The sequence below is a fragment of the Myripristis murdjan genome, chromosome 18, assembly GCF_902150065.1.
Source record: "Myripristis murdjan chromosome 18, fMyrMur1.1, whole genome shotgun sequence".
Classification (NCBI taxonomy): Eukaryota; Metazoa; Chordata; class Actinopteri; order Holocentriformes; family Holocentridae; genus Myripristis; species Myripristis murdjan.
The window spans coordinates 16872441-16895463 of NC_043997.1; the positions used below are offsets into that span (position 1 = coordinate 16872441).

General features: G+C 41.6%; 2 protein-coding genes across 2 annotated transcripts; both read right to left on the minus strand.

Annotated features, from left to right (window-relative positions):
- Positions 1-11253: 11253 nt before the first annotated feature.
- Positions 11254-16654, minus strand: lurap1l (leucine rich adaptor protein 1 like). Its single transcript, XM_030075905.1, has 2 exons — positions 15975-16654; positions 11254-12882 (listed from the first exon to the last, which is right to left on the minus strand). Exons 1-2 carry the CDS (start codon positions 16182-16184, stop codon positions 12493-12495), a joined length of 600 nt encoding a protein of 199 aa, XP_029931765.1. The 5' UTR covers positions 16185-16654; the 3' UTR covers positions 11254-12492.
- A 525-nt stretch (positions 16655-17179) lies between these two features.
- Positions 17180-22724, minus strand: LOC115376365 (5,6-dihydroxyindole-2-carboxylic acid oxidase-like). The gene is made up of 7 exons (XM_030075904.1): positions 22159-22724; positions 21608-21930; positions 20656-20860; positions 19637-19804; positions 19239-19418; positions 18944-19090; positions 17180-18844 (listed from the first exon to the last, which is right to left on the minus strand). Exons 1-7 carry the CDS (start codon positions 22511-22513, stop codon positions 18657-18659), a joined length of 1566 nt encoding a protein of 521 aa, XP_029931764.1. The 5' UTR covers positions 22514-22724; the 3' UTR covers positions 17180-18656.
- Positions 22725-23023: the final 299 nt, after the last annotated feature.

Genomic DNA, 23023 nt, shown 5'->3' on the forward strand with positions numbered 1-23023 from the left:
CATCTGAATCTGAATAGTTTTAGTGATCAAAGGTAAGAAGACAATGTACAATAACAATAAAATACAATAAAGTAATTTATAGTATATAATCACAAGTTGTGCCACTGGCACAATTTACCCCAAGGCCCTTTGGCACAAATTACCCCAAGCCCACCATTTTGAAAAAAATGCATCCCCCAGCTGTTTTGAGCTAACATCATGCTAACTGTATAGACTCATGGTGTAGCTTACTAAAGTACTAAAACCTGTGTGAACTGTTTTCAAAGTTTTCTATAATTGTTCAAACACAGCAATCAAAAAACCTTGATCATAGAAATTTTACTTTGGAGGGCAAAAAAATGTTTTTTGAACTTAAATGTGCTTTCCTCTCAAGCCATGTGTCTCCCTTCTTTGCAGGATGAGTGAAATGGATGCCTCTTCAAAAATATGTGGTCACATGACCAACTTCTTCTATAGTTTTCTAGATAACAGGGGTGGCACTACTTGCCCCTTGGCACAAATTACCCCACTCTCCCCTACAAGTAAAGTAATCATTTTCTTAGTAACTTTATGACACAGCAAAGTGTTATCAAGTGAAGAAACTGTCTTTAGCAAAGCCACATAGCCGTGCATCTATCTCCCTGCTGTTTTCATAAGTGGGCTGTGGTGGAATTCCTGCTATGTCCCATCACTTGCCAACACTCAGATTTCCCATGCAGCACTTAAAAATTTCATAACACAAGAGCAAGCAGCTACAGTCCATTAGCACATTAATGATACATTGCTGCCTCTAAGTTAATTAAACATTGTGATGTATTAATTTCATTTTGTCCTTGGCTATGGAGTGCCAAAGCTTTGTTAACATCGCTAAAACCCATTCTTTTCTCACACACACTGGAAAAAAAAGGGGGCTCAGACTTGTTTTATCCCCTTTTTGATATTCTTTGGAGGTCAAACTTCTCAAGACTAAAATAATGTGATGGAGCTGAATATCTTTGTAAGGAGCATTCGGCAAACTTCTTTTTGACAGTTTTGGCATCGCTTGCCCTTGATTTCATCAGCAGAAATTCAGCACTTCTCTGTAAGCTTATAATCACATTGAAGGTTTCAGAGTTTTTCCTTTTTTAAATGGACCAGGAAATGCTGCCACAGCCATTAGCCGTGCAATTTACAGCCAAATGGATCCATATCTTTTACGGCCAGGAAAACTCCCTTGCCCCACCGGCACTTACACCGTATCAGCAATCCACATGGCAATTTGTCTTAATTAGTGTAAGCAAACGTACAACATGCTCACCTATGTAGCTGCAACAGCCAGGGAAGGTGGAGGCAGAAAAAAAAATCAGGCCATCTATCTACATAAGTAGACAAGCTGTCAGCGAGTAGTGCACCGGTGATGCAAGTGATGATCCTGTACAGAGGTAATGATTCACAGAAAGTGCCAGTTGCCTCAGTGCAATTATCTCAAATATTGGCTGCTGCAAAGCTTGGTCTGGTCAGGCTGCAGGTAAAGCTAATTCCTGTGTTAAATACCTTGAAGCTGAGGTCATTGTGACTGGGAGCAATGTTTGCTTGGACAACACTGGCAATTTCAGGGCTCAATGAAACCTTACTGTAGAAAAAATATGAACATCTTCAGGAAAACAGCTTATTGGAAAATAAAGACAGGAGGTAAACCACACAGCTCGAAAACAGGGCTGTAACTCCTCCTCGAGAGAAGAAGTCTCCTGAGTCCTATCAGTAACGGCCAGCTAAGAGGCTTTACTCCCACCAACACAAAGAGATGTCTGTTAGGCCAGGGGGGCATCCCAGGAGTCAGCCGGGACAGGTGGCTATCCCCACAGGGAATGTATGTGGGGGCTGGGAGGTTGACTGCTACGGTAATCAGAGACAAGTCCAAGACAAAAGCATGGCGTTATTACAGTGGTGTGGGTTTCCAACTGTTCGGCGGGCCAGGTTTAATGTTTTCTGTGAGGGGACATAAGAGCAGAGTCCTTGACTGCTGTGACAATAACTCATGTTAAATGATTTAAACTCCATTCTGCCGCAGCGGTGGTTGCATTGTTCATTTGGAGTGGAAAAATCTATCTCTGAAAACAGATCCAAAACATTTGGCAACTTGAATACCGTTAGCACCCAATTAACATTAAAGCTGCAATCACTGAAAGCATGAAAAATAAGACATTTAGACTTTAGACTCAAATGACAAGAACTGTAGAATAAGTATGAAATTTCAGGCATGGATTAACAAAGAGAACCACGTAGAGTCAATAATCAACTTGCATGCCTATTCCACTTTTTTGTCATTTGAGTCCAAACAGTCCTCATTAAAACGATTACTCCAGTGTTTTAGGTAATATGGCTGTTTTCCATCTTACCCAGACGGAAACAAGATGTTCAATACCATTTATTATTTCTCTTACACAGAGCTAGGCTAATGACTCCCATAGACTTCAAGTCTTTATGCTGAGCTAATACAAAATGCTACCCATAGGAACTGAATCACTGGATGTGAAAATGCTATTGAAGATCTTGTCTTAGTCTGGGTAAGTTAGAATGTCACAGTATCCCTTTAAAGGTCTCATATTATCAAAATGCATGTAATTATGTTAGTATTTTATCTACACTAGTTATAAAAATGTGAGATCACTTCCTGCTAACATCCCTCTAGTCCACCAGCTTTACATGCAAGTTAGAATTTGATCTTGTTTCCATGTTGAAACAAATAAGCAATAGTCCTTGAGATAAATTTGCATGATCCTGACCCATCACCACCCATGTCTCATCACAATCTGTTCCTGGGCCACATGTGGGGTTGATCTGCACTCCAATCATGACATTTGCTTTTGAATGTTGATGATTAATCGGTGGAGCAGAATAAAACCTATGTCTATTATGAAAACCATCACAGAAGTGTTTAATAGACTTGCATAAATTATATATGCCTTCAAGTGTTGGGACATTTATATCAATCCTTTGCAGTTTTATTACTGTAGATTTGGGGTTGTTTCAAAGTAATCTAAGAATAATTTCTAACAAAAGCCTCTGTGAAATGCAACATCTGCACAACAGTTACACAACAGTTTGTCAGGAAGATATTTAGGGGAGTTATTGTTTACTCAGTGCCGACAATTTTTCTCAGTTTAAGATCTAATATCAGATGATTCAATATGAATAAAGACAACAACTCAAAATCTGCTTCCTTTTTTGGCGTGCAAACCTTCAGGTAGACGGGGGCCTGACGGTAATTCAAACCTTACAAAATTACACCGCCGCAGTGGATACTGTCCAAATCCCACTCAAGTAGAAATGATCTTGTGTTTTCATTGAAGCTCTGGATTTGAATGAGAGGGCTTTAAGAGGGTGCCAAAGAAACTTTGCCAGTTTTGCATCCTAATCTCCCCCGGATATTATAGGTCCTTTACCTCTTGAACCAAAGCACTTGAAGGGAAATCTTCAAGGTTCTTCTTACACCATTTTTGAAACGCAGAAGGGTTTTAGAGGCAGTTTTGGATGTTTGAACTTGGATGGCCCTGGGAGCTGTTTTTTTTCCCCCTTCACATCAGTGCAACCTGGTCAAACAAGGGGATTTCATTGTGGTCAAACATCAGGGCCAAGAAGACGGACAAGCACGGCTTTGTCTGTTTGGCAGTGTCGAATCGTCCGACTCACACACATCTCATGTTGATCAGACAGAAACACCTAGAAGATCGAGTATGAGCGAGAAATATACTGATGGAGGGGAGATTAAAGCTGGGCGACAGCTAAGAAGACAGTGACATGATTAAACTTACACGTACATTTTTTGCACAATACAAGAGATATGTCAGATATTAGAAGACAAAAGAATATCAGGCCACAGAAGTGACATGATTCGCCACTTTAAGAGAAATTTTCCCCTACAGTTGCTGTCGTGCTAATGGAGAGTCTTCGTGGGAAGAGCCGTGATGGTGAAGAGCACTGTTTGTTCTTTCCCAAGAGGATCACATCCCATTCCCAGGACAGATGACAGTTTGTGAGAGAGTGCAGACAGGCCTGTTGGGAAGATGGGCTCCTGTTTTGACAAGGGACTCTGGGACAAATAATAATAATCATTTAATGAAGACAGGCAATGTATAAAAAAAAAAAAAGCTCTTGGATTGGCAAAATAGAGAATAGATTGAAGGGAGGACAGCACAGTCTTGCTGTGATTGCCCTGCTTGAGGCAACACTGACTTCATCATGAAATTCCTCAGCAGAATCCTCTGTAAGGTCTGAGAAAGTTAGAAACATACTAGCAGTAATCACAAGAAACTTGACTTTGACAGCTACTTGGATATTCTTTTTCACTGGCACCGCTTGCAGGAAAAAAAAGGTTCACATGTGAACAATTATGTGCCCATCTTTCTTCTTCTTTTTTTGTACATCTTTTACATTTCAGTATTTACTGAAAAATGCTGCTCAGATAACCAGTCATATCAGTGTGACATGGTCCTAGAAACTGTTTACGTCTGCGTGAGGATGGTTTGCATTTGAACAATTATGTGCACAAAATAAGCATTTTTTTATATATCACTGCATTTCCCAAAGAAAATTAGTCAGTGAATCATAAGCGTGAGAAACACGGAGAAAACTGTTTGTAAAACCTTCCAGTCTCGCACCACGCGCCTAACAAACACATCTCGAGAATGACATAGTAACCCTGAAGACAGATTTGCAAGATGGTTGAAATAATTGGAGGAAGCCACAATTTTACCATACTTCAAAGCAAGCCAGATAACACATGCTTTCTCTCTCCCTCTCTCGCTCTCTTGACTCACAAGTTGGCTGTCAAACAGCCAAGCAAAAGTTCAAAAGCTCTGACAGGGTCAGTGCCTTATGTAGAAGTCCCTTTGATTCCTAATATAGCCACAGAAAGGCTTCCAGGCCCAGATAGAGAGAAAGAGGGAGTGAAAAAAAAAAAAGAGATCAAATTGGATAGAGGTTTGTTTTGTTCTCTCCTCTCTGACAGTTCAAGCTTCCTGGCTGATGTAGCCTGCTGTTTAATCTCGGCCGGCTCTGTCGGGTAGTGTGGTTAAGGGAGAGAGGCACCCGTCCCAGACACACATCAAACACGGCCCGGGGTGTCACAGGACGACCCACAAGACTTCACAGTGATAGAAATGCTGGAGGTGCAGCACAAAGAGAAAGGAGAAATTTGAAAAGACAGATATATATCAACAAAAGTACTACTACTGATAGGGATTTCAGACAATCCATGAGATCACTAACGCTGCATCAGGACAGAGTATTCTTATGTAATTAAATATAGCTGCACATAAATCACTATACCACCGAGCCCATAGTTTAGATGAGGGCTTGAAGGTGATGACAAAAGCCATCCCTTAACCTCTGACTCAGCTCAAAGTGGACTGCAAGTCAATTCAACTGATGTTGAGAGTAAAGGTCACACCCTGGCATGTGACTAATAAAGACAAATTAGCTAATCCTCAGTTCCAGGTACTATAGGCAGACCTTCATGGAAACACAGCGCAGCGGTTGAGAAATATGTTGACATTAGCACACTGGTCACACTGCATACAGGTTCCGCCAGTTACAGCCTGCAACAGCGAGTGTGTCGTGTCAAACCCGGCCATTGTTTTGGCGGCTGCATCTAGGATGTGTCCAGGAACTGAAAAGAGACAGGGGAAAAAATGTTATTAAAATGCTAATTCACTCTGGTAAAGCAATTAAATTTTGGAATCCATATCAAGGTCCCGAGCAGCACTGTCTTAGCCTTTCTCTCTTTGTAGATAATAACAGCCTGGCTCTTGAAAAGTTCGACTTAATACACTGAGAAATAGTATTAACTCGGGTAGAGTCTCTGTATGGGTTAGAAATATGACTTTTTGGACTGTGTTTTCAAAGCAGGACCTCTGCAGTGGCACTATCACAGATAGATGGGGTGGCCAGTTCCATTAGCTGCAGGGACTAATATTCATTGTGCACATCATACATTCATTTTGCTTGTCTACAAGAATATCTTATGCCAGTGGTTTCCAAAGTGGGGTCCGGGGATCCAAGAGGTCCCTGAGGAACTGCTGGGGGGGTCATCAGCCAAATGAGGAGTAGTCTAATTACACAGAATAACTGCTATGACTACCCAAAAATGTACAAATTATTTTTTAACATTGTTCAGTCTCACCACTTTGAGTCTCACCATTTGTCTGTGTTTAAGTATGAGATCTAAATGATTTAATACCTGAAACTAACCAAAACATCTTTTCATATCAGGGTCTCTGTTGCAACTGGTAGTGTAATAACATTCCACCAATATATTAAACTGTTATATCATAACAATTCAATAATCCACTTAACGTAATAAATGTCCTGCAAATGTAAGAAAAGGTACCTACTATTAATGTAATACATTTTTTCCTGTTAATGTCAATAATTACATTTAATGGGGGTTATTACATTAACAGGAAGCCTCAATATTTCGGTTTTCAAAGATGTAATAAAAGCGATAATAATAGGAATCAAAATTTAATACACAGCTGTAACCCAATCATTTGCATGAACGAGGTGTTTGAGTGCTTCTCCTTTACACTCAGTTATTCTCAATAGGTTTTTTTTAAAAGAAAACAAACATTCATTTATTACACACAAATATATATATGGTGTCCTTCGTCATATTCGCTACAGGTTGCAAACTGAAAAATTCACTCAGAGTCTTTAAACGGTGAATGGACGGTGAATGGATTGTATTAATGTTAATTAAACTGACAATTATGACAGTGCTGTATTTTTTCAGCACTGTCTTCCACTCATTTTAAGTATTTTTTAGACTTCTTATCACATAATTAGAACAAAACTGGGATTAATTACATTAATACAAAGGTTGAAATTTCCAGTTTTCAAAAATGTAATAGCTAAAATGATAACTAGTTAACAGCGAAAATGCAACAGATAACTTTTCTCCATTCACAGATGTCTATGCAACTATGCAACTTCAATGTAATGCCCACTAATGTAATTATTATCACATTAACAGGAAAAAATGTATTATATTAATGGTAGGTATCATTTATTATGTTTGCAAGAAATGTATTACGTTAAGTGGATTATTACGGTATACAGTGCAAATCGTTGTTATTAATTTTAATTAATGGTTTATTAGCCCTTACGAACAAATAATGTGAAATAAACCATGTGGTTTTGGAACACATGATGTACAACCACATGTGATTTTATTATTTCACATGTGAAAAAACAAAGCATAAAAACATGTATTTCAAAATATTTCACATATGATTTCATGTTTTTTCACGCATGGAAATTCAAGTTGAGAGGCCAGTCACATGTGAAAATGCTAATCCCACGTGATTGTGTGACCAATTTTCTTTTCACATGTGGAAAATTTTAATCGTGTGAAGACAGCACACAAAAGGCGTATTTCACATGTGACATTTTCGTGAGGGACAATTAGTGTTGTTATTACACCGGCTGTTGCAATAGTTCCTGTTGGGCAAAATCACTTCACATGGGAGTCTGTGGCTTCATGAACATCAACATGGGGGCCGGCCAAGCACATGAGAAAGTTTGAAACCCCCGTCTTACGCTTTGTTATGAGAATACATACCTCAAACTCAGTGAGCCAGTGCGACACTATGAGTGCATAAGTTAATGACACTTAACATTTTAAAAAGATTTCCCATGGAGCTCCCAAATTTGCGAGGGAAACAGTTCAGAACAAGACTCATGGGGCGATCTGTAATATCTATAATAGCCAGAACTACATCTACTAAATAATTACTGCATCAAGCATGGGTTATATATTTATTTTACAATTACACATACAGTCTCCAGACATTTGGATTTCTTCTGTATTCTCAGAGGTTTTTTTTTTTGGTTTTTTTTTAAACAGTATCTTACAAAGGCTGTTCTTGTAAATCTCAGCGAAGGAATTTACACAGTGAGAAACCACCATTGTTGATCTCTAATATTTGCACTGAGGGAAAAAAAAAAAAAGTGTTTTGTGTCTTCCCCTGCCATATTTGGTTATAACGGTCCCCAAGACCAACAAAGTTTTATGAGACTGTTTGGCATGGTCTGCAGCTTGGCAAGAGGCCAACTGGGAACTCATGAGAAACCCTCAGCTCCCAAACTGGGGCTTTCTCCTGATGTATCAGGTAGGCAGATCCCAGGATTTCCAGTTACGCAGTAATCTAATGGGAATATTCAGTGAAGCTGAAGTCGAGCAGCATCATCTCATCGGCAGTGCAGAAAATCTCCTGAGAAACACAACATTAGGAACGTGGCTAACCTTGACATTCATTAAGTATTTTTCCTAGACGAAACAAGATATTCATGCAAAGGGACGGGCCTTATTACGTTTTCCACAGCTTCATAAATCTCCCAACATGGAGCTTATACCCATGTCTGGAAATGCAATAAGGCTTGCACCGTGGATCTAATGTGCTACATCTATCAAGACAGCAAAGCATTCGTCAAAGCTATCATGGGATGAACATGAGTCAGGACACAAACATTCACTTCTTAAGCTTATAATGCATAGAGAATACAATCTCTTCCATCTAACAGCGATCTCTGCCTCATTCTCCAGTGTGTGAAGTTATTGGAAACCTGACACGAGTAACATAAGCTTAAGCAGGCCCGGCTCTGCAAGCGAATCCCCGTGCCCACAGAGGGAAAACCTAACTAAACCGGTCTAAATTAACTTCGAAATTGTCTATTTACTCAGTGTCTGTGGCTTCCTGTCTGAGGGGGTCCACTGTGTCCATGCCTCTTCTGATCCCCCCCAAACCTACTCCAGTAACCCATATCCTGTATCCTGTGTGTTCACTGGGTAGCACGGTGACAGATTCCCAGATACCAGACGGTATTGGTTTCCCTTCATCTTGTGGCAAAGGGCCGACCCCAGTGTCTAATTTGCTAATGGATCCCTGCTGGAAGCCCCTCTCTCTCTCTCCACTGTATGGCTGTGTAATTATTTGTGCTCAAGAAAAGTGACTTGGGACTATGAATGAATGAATCACTGTTTTGCACTCTGCTCCAGAGCTCAGGGGACCGCAGCAGATTCTCCGTTTGTTTGCTATGCTCAAGGCCCGCATGTCCTTCACAATAGGGTGCCTGTAACTGGTGACAGAGGGATTAGACAAACTTTGTTTAGTGTGATTATTGTGTGAAACGCCAAGACGATGCAGAAAAAAAAATGTGAAATCTTATGAAGTGAAATTCAGCTTTGAAACAAGTGGGGAAAAAGGGGCTCGCAGGAGATAACCAATTCTGTGTCCAGTACTAATGAACTTATTTCCAGGATTTTCTGGTGTCTTTCTGGTATCAGAATTTGGTTGCATTAGGTTAAACTGTGTAAATCATTTCAGGAGTTCATTTGCAAAAACAGATACCTCAAGGTTTATCAATTTACCATATTTTTTTGCGGTTACACCAAAAAAAAAAAAAAAAAAAAATCATTGGTAGGCTAATGCATAGGCATCATGGCTTCTGCAACAAAATTTTAGATTTGTTGACTCAAAGTATGTTATGTGAAGCATTACATACAATCGTCAGTTTCTCTCTCAAGGAATGGCATTTGTTTTTGCAAATAAACTCTGCATTTCGAGGATTGCTGTTTATTTCCCTCTTATCTTCATGGTGAAGACTCTGTACTTGCAACAAGAAAGACATGCTTAAGCTGTGCCTGTATTTTCAGACTTGACGCTGAATGATTTGATGAAAGATGGCACAGATCATCACAAAGTCTGGTCTTCATCACAAAGGTCTCTGATAAGATGTTAAAGATCTGCCTTTAATGAGAGAAAAGAAAATTCATTTGGCCAAGGGAAGACCAAAGAGGCGACTACTGTTCATGTGTAGTGTACCATGCTGCTCTGAGGAATTTCGACTCAAGAGCTATTACAACATAAACTTGCAGAACCTGTTCTGTATGTCCAATTACTTCAAGGACCACTAGCTCCAGTCTCAACATTTTTCCTTGAGGGACAGAGTGCCAGTCCATGATTACATGGTTACATCTGTTGACATGAAATCTGTGAGCAGTTGAGACTTTTTGTACTTTTAATTGAATTGGTGACACAGAGGTCATGCTGCCGTTCACAAGGCTCTTTGGTTAGTGACTTCAGCTTGGTTTAGCTTGACAGGGAGCTTAAGCATGCCAAAAGCTCTGGGAGGGAGCGATAAGGCAAGGCAGCGTAAACCAAATAAAGCTGCTTTGCACTTCAAGTGAAACAAAGTTACAAGTATGCTTAATGTGCCTGGCTACATTGAGCGATTATATCTGTGCGGAACTGATGAATAATGAAAAGTGTCCTTCGCGTCCCGTCTTTCCATGAATACTAAAACCGGTGGGTACTTTGCGCGCTCCATCATATGCGAGAGGGCTGTCACGTAAAACACCCGCAAAACACTGACAAAGTGCTCTACCTCTACTTTGATTGATGCAAATTTGAAAAGCGGTGAGAACCACTGGTGAGAGGGCTTAATGGCAATCCCATTAACAAGTGACAAAAACACGACTGAACTAACAAGGCAATATTTCTACAGCCAAGGCCCACGGTCACGAGAAATTAAAACTCTAGGAACTTGTGAAGTGCACCCCACTGGTACTTAATAATTTGCTGACCATGGACACTTGGGAATGCAATTTTCCAGTGATGACTTTCCCTTTAAAACTGCCTGTCTGGAACTTCAATTATGCCAGCAAAGACAGAAAGCAGCCAATGAGATGAATAAAAATGCAAACATAGAATAAAATATGCTGTGTGACAATTTTCTGTTCCTATTGCCTAGTGTTTGGTGGGTGTTGTTCTAACTGACTTGGGCCAAGCAATGTACAAAGATAAAAGACACTCCAGGGCCTTTGTGCGGTAACAGAATTAATCTGTGATGGTTTTTGCTGTGCCCCTTAAATATTATCCCAAATGGCCTTCTTCTGCCAAAACAAATGATCGTTTCCTGAATTTAGAATTCTTAATCTTCCTAGTTTTGTGTTTGCTCAAAGTCATGTGAAGTAGGGCAACAAAGTTAATGAGGGCAATTTGACATGCTACATTACACAGGGGCACAACAAGTTGGGACTTGATAATTACAAGATTATTCGAGCTTAAACGCACCAAGAAAGGCAAGAACCACAAAGTTCATGTGCTGTATCATTACAATTCCGTGATGAGGTCGGAGAAAAATGTGTTTTTGGGCACGAAAATATACAATTACCTGTCAGTTAGGAGACTGCATGCGAGTGGTTGTTTTTAGAAATAAAGAGAACCAAGAGAATCGCAATATATTATTTCATTTCCCCAGCATGCCTTTCAGAAACTTTGGAAAACAATATTTACAATGAAAAGTAGGCAGCATGTAACACAACACACATGGCATATGAATCGACATGGAGTTTAAAGCTAAAATAATAAAAACAAAACAGCTCTTGTTAAAACTTCAGTCAAACATTTTGACAACAGTGAAGTAGCTTTAAAATGTTCCCACTATGAGCCAACATGTGTTTGACATCTGTCCATGAGGAATAAATCTCCCATATGGTACTAACAACTGTTGCCTAAGGCCTAAATTATCTGTAAGACAATCAAGTTGCTTTGGTACTCAATCAATCAAGTATTTGTGCTTTGGAAAAAATAATGGATCTCTTTTGTGGTTAAAACTACATGTTCTACATTGAGAAAAGCCATCAGTCAAAACATTACAATGAAAACGTAAAAGCTGAACAAAATATAGATGGTGCTCAAAATTTGGCATGGAAGCAAATTGCACTTGCTGTAACACTTGGACAAACCACTTTTTTTGCCACATTTAAGAGTTTATGCCCTCTTAAACCACACAGCATGAAATTTATAATTTTCCAAATGGCTGCTAAATCCTAGTCTACTCCATTACTTAGATCAAATGATTTCTGGCTGACCCCATACAAAGTCCAAGCCGAGTTTAGCACACTGTGCAAAGGAACATGCAGTTCCACAGATGTTTACATTGCAGGACTGGTGTGTGTCGAGAGAGGACCAGCATGCAGGAAATCTCTTTCCCACTAGGATGCATAACTTTGATGCTGAATTAGTCCTGAAATTGATGCTTTTATCAACCCATTCTTCATTAAATGTTTTTAAGCTAGAACAGTATGAATATCCTCACAATAAATAAGCAATAAATACAAATTTAGTGCATAATGGAGCTTTTTTTCAGTTTAATCTGCATGATAAAATATTAAGACGTAAAAACGTAACTTTTTCCCTTGTGTTTGGTGGCAATGGTTTGATAAGGTGTTTTAAATTCACAAAACGAGGAAAGCTAAAGAGTAATACGAGTCATTCAGCAACTTCCACCGACTTGGGTGTCACTATGAAATGACATCAGAAACCAGAGAATGAGGAAAACTCACAATAAAAAAAAGAAAATCCTGTCAACCAAGTAAATTTGATAAGTGAAGAACATGTATGTTTTGTACATCTGTCTTCACAAAATTTCTCAGTAGTCTCTGCAATCACTGTTGTGAGCTTATCATCGTTATCCAAAGCAGTAGTATTCGTCTGATTCCACCCTGAGTTTCAGTGGCGATTTGCTGAAAGTGTCGCCGTCGATAACGTTTTTATCCACGAAACGGTCCAGGTCCGTGGGCGAGGGCTGGTCTGGCAGGTCCTCCGCTAGAGTATCCAGATAACTGCCTACAGATATACCGTCCAGGCCGTCACTCTGGCCGTCATTCAAGCTGTTGAAACTGCCCCGCAGTGAAGCCCCGTCCTGGCTATCTGATAGGCTGTACAAGCTGCCCGTCAGGCTGCCGTCCTGGCTGGCCACACCTCCTTTGTCGTCGATCATCCAGCGGATGGATTCGATGCCCTCGTTGATCGTCATGAGCTGCTGCATCAGCTTCACGTCGATGGCTCGCAGGTGTGCCTGGGTGTTGGAGGGAGAGGAGTCACATCAGTACGGGGCACATGAGGGTGATTCAACATATAACACAGCTGATACCAAGATCCAATATATTCACACCTGTAATAACTGTAATAAAAATACAGGTGCAAAACAGGCTCAGCTTTTCAGACAGGTCTGTTTTCAGATCCCCAAGCCTTGTTTTTAAATAAATGGCCATGTTAGTTCTTAACTGTTGCTAATTTTCCAGTTGTGCTAATTGATTCTGCTAGAAAAAGGTAACAGGTGCCAGTTTCACAATTGATACTGATATAGGCTAGCTTTTTAAACCTAATATCAGCCGATACTGATGTAATGGTCCATTTTTAATCAACAAGTATGTGTAAGATAAGGCATTAATAAAAAGATAATGATTCTTATTCCCATTGCAGGCACAGCACAAACAGCAATAGTAAATTCCCCTTTAACACACAAAATGTGTCTTTGCTATTTATTAACAGAAACATCTGTTTCCATTTCCCTCTAATGGATAGTGCGCCATTTGATCTTTTTATTTATACTATTAGACTTTCTTGTGGAAAAAAAGACTATTACATGGCACCGGAAAAGGATGTGTACTTATAGAGTTTGCAGGATACTGAATAATAAGCCTACCATACACAGTATGGCCATTGATTTAACTCCCTTGCATGACAACCATGCCATTGATTGGGGATGGAAGTGGTCAGCAGCCTGTGGTGTCACTCAAAAGGATTCCCCCTGCCTCTAGCTGGTGACAAACACCCAGTGAAATGTGTAAATGGACAGTGGTAAGAGCCAACCGCAGTCAAAACGAATTAAGCCAGATGGGGGCAGACAGGACTGAAACAATGTTCCAGACAGCTGGCTTGATAAAACAGCCTTTCTTGGGAGTGGATTTGCACCCAGCCTCTATTTAGCTCATAATGCCGGTAGTGTGTTTGCTTTGTGAGTACAGCCACCCGCTTTATGCACAAGTGCAAGCCAAGCAGATGGAGCTATATTGGAATTTCACTCCCAACAGCCATCGCGAATTAATAAGATTGAACCAGTGGGTGGATATCACAGGATGATTATATTTTGTGTACTGGGTTGTGTTACTGAACTTACAAGATGAGATGTTTTGGTCATCATATGAAGCCAATAAAGTTTGGCCCGACATGGGCTGCACTAACCTGCTGAATAGAGCTAGTCAGGGTTCATTTGCTCATTTGATACGCTGCAACCACTTTCAAGCAAAACACAACACTGCCGCCATTACGGTGTGGCATATGACATGGGTGTGAATGTCTGGTAGTGGGCCAAACCTGACAAGGCACACCACAGAAGAGCTGTCTGATTGGATTAGAGATTAAGCTGTAGGTTAAGGAGTGACGGCCGCATAAAAGACCAAGATGGCCCAAATTAGACATCAACAATGTGTGGCAACAGGACGCCACTGATGGAATTATTCTCAATGACAGGGATTTTTCAAGATGGAAAAGATTCAATTTCAGCATGATATAAATGTTGAAAGGCTGGAAAAATGTTAGTTGAACAAAGAAGCATGGTGTTATAGTTTGCATTATAGATGACACAAAGGCATCAATATAAAATGAAGCACATGGACGGAGGCTCAGTCCGACGACAGCAGTTGTCCTTAACAAGTCAGGTCACGATACGCAGGCCAACTGTAGTCTGCAAAACTCGGTCACCTCGGCCATCTGCTCGGGAATCCTAATACCCTCCGTGACCTTTAGACTTGAGAAGGGCTAATATGGCTTCAAAGCAAGTGTGCTGTGCAAAAAAATCAGTAGAATTTTTAACAGCATGTGTTAGAAAATAAAGCCATATAATGATGAATGGGTGGGTAAGTAGGCCGAATTAGTTTGATTAGTGTGAATCACAAGGGAGAGAGGGCCACTCGCTGAGGTGAGGACGACTGGACAGCACAGGCTACATTCAGACAGCCAGTAAAAAGTGGTGCAGATCTGATTTCTTTTTCTTTTTCTTTTTTTTAATTTTCAATTCTGACTCATGCCACTTTCATATGTGGTCTGAAATCAGATATGTTTCCGATTCCTGCTGACTTGACAGCTGTATGAATGCTCACACCAGAATTCATGTTTTGTTTTTTTCACTGAGCACGCTCACATCTCTGTCAGAGCGCCATTATTCATTCATTTTCAGCAGTGGTGGACAAGACACAACATTGAGGACAGCAGCAACGATGACAAGGAGAGATTTAATAGATATATGGGAAGATGCCTTCATGCCCGCAGCCTGCCACCACACCACTGTTACCATAGCAAACAATTCAACAACTGAGTGTCTGCGCCTCTATTTTCTTCACTGTGATGATGGAGGTATTGATGACATTCTCTATTAACATGTATGTGAGCATGTGGGCTCACAGATCAGATCTGAGAAAAAAAAATCAGATTTGGGTCACTTTCAGCCACTGTGTGAACGCAACCACAGCTCTTCGCATTGAATAGTGTGGTGAACAGGTGTGAATGGCTCTCACCAACTGGGCGGTTTCACAAGACTTTCTAGGAGAACGAGCCACGACACTTTATCAGCGCTTTTTTACACTTAATCACATGTTGATACAAAGACCTGTTTTGCACTGACGGAGCGCAGGAATTTCCTGTGTGCACGCCGCACTGGGCTGCCCTGAACGCACCACAGCAGCCCCTGAAATATCAATTCAAACAGCATTCACCAAAAATAAACCTCTAGTAAATAATAACGACAGCTAGCCTGTGTGTGTGTGTGTGTGTGTGTGTGTGTGTGTGTGTGTGTGTGTATTTGTGGCTTCAACAGGAGAAGAAAGTCCCTCCATGGGGCAAAGTGACCTCCCTTGCAATTACAAGTCGGTGAACTTTGAATAGAAGGCTAAAATGAACATAAACATGGGTCTTTGCCACAGTTTCTTGGCTGTGCCTCGTCCGCCATATGGGCTGTAGACTTGGACGTATGGCTCACTCGGAGACCAATATTGGCAGCTTCTTTGAGAGGGAAAAAACAACAAAAAACAAACAAACTAAACTAGCTACAGCACACGCTAACCTTAACTTGAACTCCTCGTTCAATTAAAGAACAAGACAAAAACTCACCATTTCTTGCTTGAGGAACATCATTTTGCTCTCCAGTCTTTTCAGGTCGGCGGAGTTGGCTCGGTTCTTCACGCAGTGCGGCGCCGCCGACTTCTCGTGCTTGTCGTGGTGTTTCCCCCCCACGAGAGAGCGGATGAGACTTTCAGGGACTTTGCGCCCCAGCTTTATCTCGATATCCTTAAAATCGGGCACGGCGCTGTCCTCGTCCATGTTTAAAGTGGCGGTGGAAATTATACGTGTTCACTGCGGGACTTGGAGGAGACACAACGGCAAATTAGCGGGGCCCCGACCTCGGAAATAGTCCCAGTGACTCGGTGGAGAGAGGACGGACGGAGACTGTGTATCCTGGGAGTTTCAAAGTAACCGAGCAAGAAGACGAGGCAGTGAAGAGGAGCAGGAACAAAAACACAAACTCCTCTCACTGCTGCCAGCACTCCGACAAAAAAAAAAAAGTTCAGGTCAAGAGTTTTACCTACAAATACTTGTCCACAGCAACCAACGCCTGTGTTTGAGCTACACCTCCCATCGCACTGTAGCGTGTGCATGGCCAGCAGATGGGACAGACACTTTAATGACAACGTGCTCCGCTTGGACCCTCCCAAGAGGAGCTTCTCCTCTGAAACCAGACACCACACAGGTGAGGTGTGACCGGCCGGCTGCTGCACAACATTTGCCTCCCCCTTAAGCCACCTGGGAGACAAATGTGAACAGTAGGGTTCACTCACTGGGCAAAAGGCTAGACTCATAAAGATTAATAAAGTGGAATATTTATGGGAAGTTATGCGCCACCATATGCCACAGAGGGCGCGGCCAACAGGCCACACAGTTTACTCAACAGAGTCTGACGTAGCCTATGAATAACTCGATCTAATTATAATAAAGCTGAGTGTACAGTGTGCATAATCTATCCTGAGATGAAAAATCTATGTTTTAAAATTAGTGTTTGAATAAATAATTCATTTTGGGATGTATACTCTTTGATATGACTGAATATTTTAGAGGTGATATATTCTTCCATAATAAATTCTGACGCGGTACATTTGAATATATTCCATGGCTTATGTATTTCTGCAAAGACAAGCAAAATCAGTATAGATTTTTAACATCGACGTACATTTGCAACATAACACAGGTATCGAAATGTGTTTTTGTCACTTCAACATCGCTGCGCGAAATCGGTGCAAAAGCAGCAGAAACCACAGCAATTGGAGACAAAAAGTTTAATCCAGTCATCAAATCATGTGCGTCCAGACCCAACAGCGTTTGGTAAATGTATAAATGTGAAAACAGGGCAGGCAAATAACCCAGGCATTTACATAAAGTTTGTCTATCGACTGTGCGTCGCAGGAATGCGTAGTTCACCGAGTTCACAGCACCGCAGCCTCAAGTGTCAGTGTCACCGGGCGCCTACAGCTTCATTCCTTCTTGTCATCCAGGATTGATTCTCCCCGTTTTAGATTTAATTTGCAAACAGCTAAGCCCTCTCAGATCATAACAATCTACATGCATAATGTAAAAAAGCATGTTCATAAACTTTAATTCACTCAACAAATGCAGACTTCCAGAAGGAGTGGAGCAGTTTCAGAGGCTGCACTGTTGCACCCTCTTGTGGGTGTCACAGCTCCAGCTTGTGGATGGGTGGCTGTATATACCTGTATGTGCACAAGAGCCTGTGTATCCTTGGTTGCAAATTTTAGCTGTTACATGGATTGTAGCATATCATATTTTTTTCATTTTGTCACAGCTTTATAGCCTGTTTTGTCACTGTGCATCTAAACTAAACTGTAAAAACTCAAAGAAAGTATAAAAACATGAAATCTTCAAGCAGAGGCAGGATTGCTAGATTATAAGGTTATTTTTTATATATATAATTTTTGTGTGTGCTAGCCTATTTCATGTTAATGAATTGCTTTAAAATGTGTTTACAAATTCACATAACATCTTCAGTCCCTGTTGGAATCTATTTTCTTCCATGTTAAGGCACTCTGGGAGTCAATGATAAGCAATACAACAAACTAAAAACACCTTATTTTGGCTAATAGCCTGCAGGACAGGATACAAGACAGGATCAAACACACTATGTGGAAATCTCAATTTCAAATTGTTGAATGCCAATTTCTGTTCAAGGCCTGACTAGAGTCAGAGTGCAGTGCCACCTGTGGCACCACTGCCGCACCAATACCTGCTTCATTTATGCTCATTTTATTGGAATAAAGTCATTTCTTTCAAATAACCTCAATAATAGATTACCTGTGGAAAAGCTTGACCTTGGTACACCACTTTGCAAGCCGTTTTAAGTCTACAATTCATTTTTGTGGAAATGTTTCTCCTTATAAAATTGATTGATGTGGCACGTGACAAAAAGACTGCTAATAACTGCTAAGCAAGATTTAAATATACTGTTTTGAACCTGATTGTTCACACAAGTCATTTCCTCAAACATAAATATAAAATGTACCAGCATTTTTAGTCATGCTGAGATATAAATGTTGCAAAAAAGATTATTTGATTTCAGCACCTTGCGTCATACATGACTATAATGTATATTATGGTTCTTATTGATATGCATTATGTGTGTAAACTCCAGATTTGGGCTTTATCAAACTTGTGTGGCTGTGTGTCAGTACAAAAGTAAAGAGAGATAACAGGCATGTAGCCGAGGCGGATGTGTGAACACAGATCCTAGACGACAGATTGGCTTTTGTCATCGTCGTAGCGCTGGTACTGGTCCCCGAGCAGAGGCTGGCGGCCCTCCATCTTGTACGACTTGGCACGCACAGCGCATGTGGTGGCAGCGAAAATGACTGCGACGACCACGAGGGCAGCGACAATCGCAATGGTGATGATCTCAGTCAGAGTAAAAGGTTGACCTAGAGGGATACAAGTCAGCGGTTACTAGCCTGTCATCCGGATGTATTCAAATTGGATTGGATGATTACAAACTGTGCCGCTAATACAAGCAGTCCTACCTGGCCATTCAGCTTCATAGGAGTACCCAAGGTTCTCGGGGGCTGTCAAAAACATTTCGGCGTTGGTCACAGGCGGCCAGAAAGGCACCATGTTGTAGTCCCTGTTGTGGCCAATGGGGGCGTTTTCTGTGGGATACACCACTGATTCTGTAAAGCAATGGGAAAGTAACATTAGCCGAACAGCCTCTACTTGCTTGGTAAAAAAAAAAAAAAAAAGGCAATTACATTGAGCAAATACTGATTGGAACAGATGGGAAATCAGTGGTTTTGAAAGTCAAATTTGGTTTTGAAATACCTGGGTTGTGTCTCCTCAGCCACTCATCAAAAATGGCATCAGTGAATGTGTGGAGAAGGACAAAGATGGGGTCGTTGGGGGAGAGGTGAGTCTGTCCCCCTGTCCCGTTCAGGAACAGATGGGCCAGGTTGTGGAGGCTCCTCACCACGGGGTCATAAGTCCCCTGGGGGGCGCTGTAGCCTGCCCACAGAATTCAAACAGCAATTATAAGAAAAAGCAGTGTGATAGAGAGACTTAGAATATGTGATAAATTGGTGCAGACCAGTGCCAAGATCCTTCCATCCATCTGGCTCCAGGCTGTAGACCAGTGCCAAATGCATATGCATATTATACATGCTATGCAGTATAGTCCAGACAAATACAATAAATTCACCGCTCATATGAACAAACACACACACCTTCAATCGTATTTCTGAAGCTCTCAGAGGAGGTTGAGTAGTAAGGCGGCGTGTCAAAAGCGTTAACCTGCAGACAGTCAACGATGTCCTGGGGCTCAGGGAGGCGCTGGACCATCGGCCTGTTGACGTTTCCCGCTGGGTTTCTCCTGATAGGAGAGGTCTCGGTGCCTGGGAGGAGATGGGGGAAAGAAATCCATCTCAAAGAGCTGGAGAAGTGGATGTGCTTGACAGAGTGCTATGTTACATTTTAAAAATGCCTTTTTACCGACAATAGAGCGATGTGCCAATGCCTTTATCTCTCCATATTTTGTATGTTGTTTCACACACCTGTTACATTGGCCAGCATTTTGCAAAGTGAAAATCCTTTAACATTTGTAGATTCGAGTTTTTAGATCATACAAACCTTTCAAAAAAGCTCTGGATGCAGAAATCATCTTATCAGTTGAGTAAAATTTCAATGGGCAGAGTCAAAGAACAACATTGTTCCAGAGTGCAAGCCACATAACTGGTAACTTTGAATAGCAAAAATAAAACTTTGGTCAAAATATAAATTAAAAAAAAAAAAGAAACAGCAATGAGCCATTAATTCATGATGATGTCTTAAATGATCTCTGAAGGATAACAGTAAACCAGATAACCTAGATAATGGCTAGACTGGTTTATCAGTAAAAGAGGGCTAGACTTCAGACTACTAACAAGCCTATATCACGTGTTACCTTTCACTTTATTCACTGGGCTTCAGGCTCTAGTGTGGTTTTGGCCCCGCCCACTTAGGCCCAAATCAACCAATGAGATTATCTTATTTATGCCTCAGAGCAGCTCTGCCTCTGAGAAATATTTATATAACTGGCAGCATCTCGAACTGCTTTCTGTGTATTAAAGTGTATATGGAGAGGGAATGACTTTATCTGATTTTTCATGCCTCATGTTTATGTCAAGTGTTGGTATTCCTGGTGAAACTCCATGGAGGCTCACTGTAAAATCAGAAAAAGAAAATAAAGCAAAAGCAATGGTCTTACTGTTGCAGATGGTTCCCAGTGTGTCATAGTCCTCCACACCCTCACAGACGACCCTCCACTGGGCGAAGATAGAGTTGGAGCTCAGGCCATTTGCGTCAAAGGAGCTCCTGGCTCCCATCAGGTCATCTGTACAGATGTCACATGTGCTTCCACCAATGGCAAAGTTCCAGTACGGCAGCGCAAAGGATGGGTCTCCCAGCATATCCTGGTCATTCAAAATAACATGACACTTAAATCACTCTTGGTGAATGGCTAAACTAGAATGCAGAGAATAGAGATTTTGGCCTGAGATGTAAGCAGTAAACATTTTCTGTAGCTGATAGACTGAAAGTGTAGTTACAACTCAGAGTGTTTGAGACTTTACACACAGATGAGCCATATTTCAAAGTGCTGCCAACAGTTATGATGTCAAAGTGTCCATAAAGTGTATGCACCATGTGTTTTGTTCAAGTATTGGAAGCGATCCATCTATTAATTAACAGAATGAAATCTGCAAGACAGGAAATGTGGTTGTTCAATACCATTTGTAGAAATAATCATTTTAGGAGCTATACTTATTTTAAATGCAATAAACAGTAGCCTATGTCAGTAAGAAGAGAAGCCAGAAATGGCTAATATGAGCTGATTAAATCTGAGCTTGTAAAACGCATAAAAAAACATTTTGTGCGGTTCTTGCTTGTTATTGTATGAATTTATATTGTCAATTATGATTTCTTTGCCTGTGAAGCTGTTAGGGCAGATGATTAAATACAAGAAATATGCAGGGGGAAAACCATTGGGTAGTGATATGGTGTTAAAGTGCGCTGATCTCATAGAACTTCATAAATAAGTTTGATCCTGGGAGGCTAAAACTTTGGTGTTTGTGATCTGACACATACTGCGCTTCTTCTCAGCTTATTAAAACGTGTTCTCTTTGGAAAAGTTGATATAATTGTTTCCACAGTGGCCTCACCTGCATGTCGCGCTCCAGCTGGATCAGGTGGTACCTGTGCCACGTGACAAAGCCGGGCCCCTCGTGCGAGAAGTCCACTCCGCCGAAACTGGCCTGCCCCGCACCCAGGAAGGTCTTACTGACTGAGTAGTAGTGGGACCACACGAAGTAGTTGTATATGGTGATATTTTCAAATTGCACGGTGTTGCCATCCGGCCCGAAGATTTCCGGATAGCGCCGCGTAGCGATCACCAGGTCCGGGTGCACCGTGCGCTTGGCTTGATCGAGCGCGTTCACGAACGCCCTCTTCTCCTCAGCACTGAGCAGCATCACGTTTCTCCTTACTGGGGGATTACCGGAGAAAATGGGATTAACTCAACCAATCATGCGTTATTGAGGGCTCAGTTTTAATGACAGAACAAAAGATGAAATTATAATAATGCGTAACCGGCTGATTTCTTGCCATTTTCCTATGCGGGTTTTCTTAAGGCACTTGGTAACATTTGATAACCAAAGCTGACGTTTTCATTAGTCCATCAGAAATAAAATTGCATAATAGAAGGCGCACTTACCAACAGGGACCTGCTGGTCACAGTTGGCTCCAGTCCATCCGTGTCTGCAGCGGCCGCAGTTGTAGCCGCTGAAATTTCCATTACATCTGCAGGTGCGATTGAAGAACCGGACAGGCCATCGTTCCCGATCGTCCCGTCCGTCGTGGGGGTACTGCGGGCCGTGCGGGCGGGTGTCCGCCGTTATGGACACACACTGTCCGCGTCCCGAGCTGAAGCCGCACTGGTCGGTGGCCAGGCCGGAGGGAGACGGACAGCACTCTCCGCTCCTGAGTCCCTCTGGTGTCACACACTCCCTGGGGAACTGGGCGCTCACTGCCACCGCGCCAAAAAGCACCAAAAAGCCGCACTTCCACATATCCAAAAACAAGTTGCCAAATTTACGCACGGGTGCGGCTGATTCCAAATCAACTCTGCGCCACTACTGTCCCACTTCCAAATCAGTACCTCGTCTGCAACTGTGCACTTAATCAAGTTCAAAATCCCATCACTTCAACACCACAGCCCTAACTTTCTCAGTGGATGCAAAACATCCCCTCCCAAGCGCCCAGACCCCTGCTTCTAATTGCCCCGCACCAGTGAGCCTCCAACATTAAATACCGGATTAGCGCATGACTACCCAGATTTCTGACTGCCGCGTGATCCCATCACATAACATCATATTTCCTGCTGGACATGGAAGGAAATCAGGCAGGGGAGTGTGATTCAGTCATGCACACTGTTATTCTTCTTAAGTAGACTTGAGGTTTGTTACGGGCTGAAGCTGGCGAAATTGTGATTTCTCAAATGGAAAAACTACTTGCAAAATTATTTATGATTAATTGATTGGTCCTATACAACCTTCAAACACACCTCATGAGCACTACGA

Excerpts from the sequence above, each read along its gene's own strand:
- lurap1l (XM_030075905.1), bottom strand. The coding sequence starts at position 16,184 with ATGGACGAGGACAGCGCCGTGCCCGATTTTAAGGATATCGAGATAAAG. Across the intron at positions 12,883-15,974 it reads TGTTCCTCAAGCAAGAAATG|GCACACCTGCGAGCCATCGA; the intron begins GTGAGTTTTTGT and ends TCCAACACCCAG.
- LOC115376365 (XM_030075904.1), bottom strand. The coding sequence starts at position 22,513 with ATGTGGAAGTGCGGCTTTTTGGTGCTTTTTGGCGCGGTGGCAGTGAGC. Across the intron at positions 19,805-20,655 it reads ACTGGGAACCATCTGCAACA|GCACCGAGACCTCTCCTATC; the intron begins GTAAGACCATTG and ends ATCTCCTCCCAG. Across the intron at positions 18,845-18,943 it reads CTATGAAGCTGAATGGCCAG|GTCAACCTTTTACTCTGACT; the intron begins GTAGGACTGCTT and ends GTATCCCTCTAG.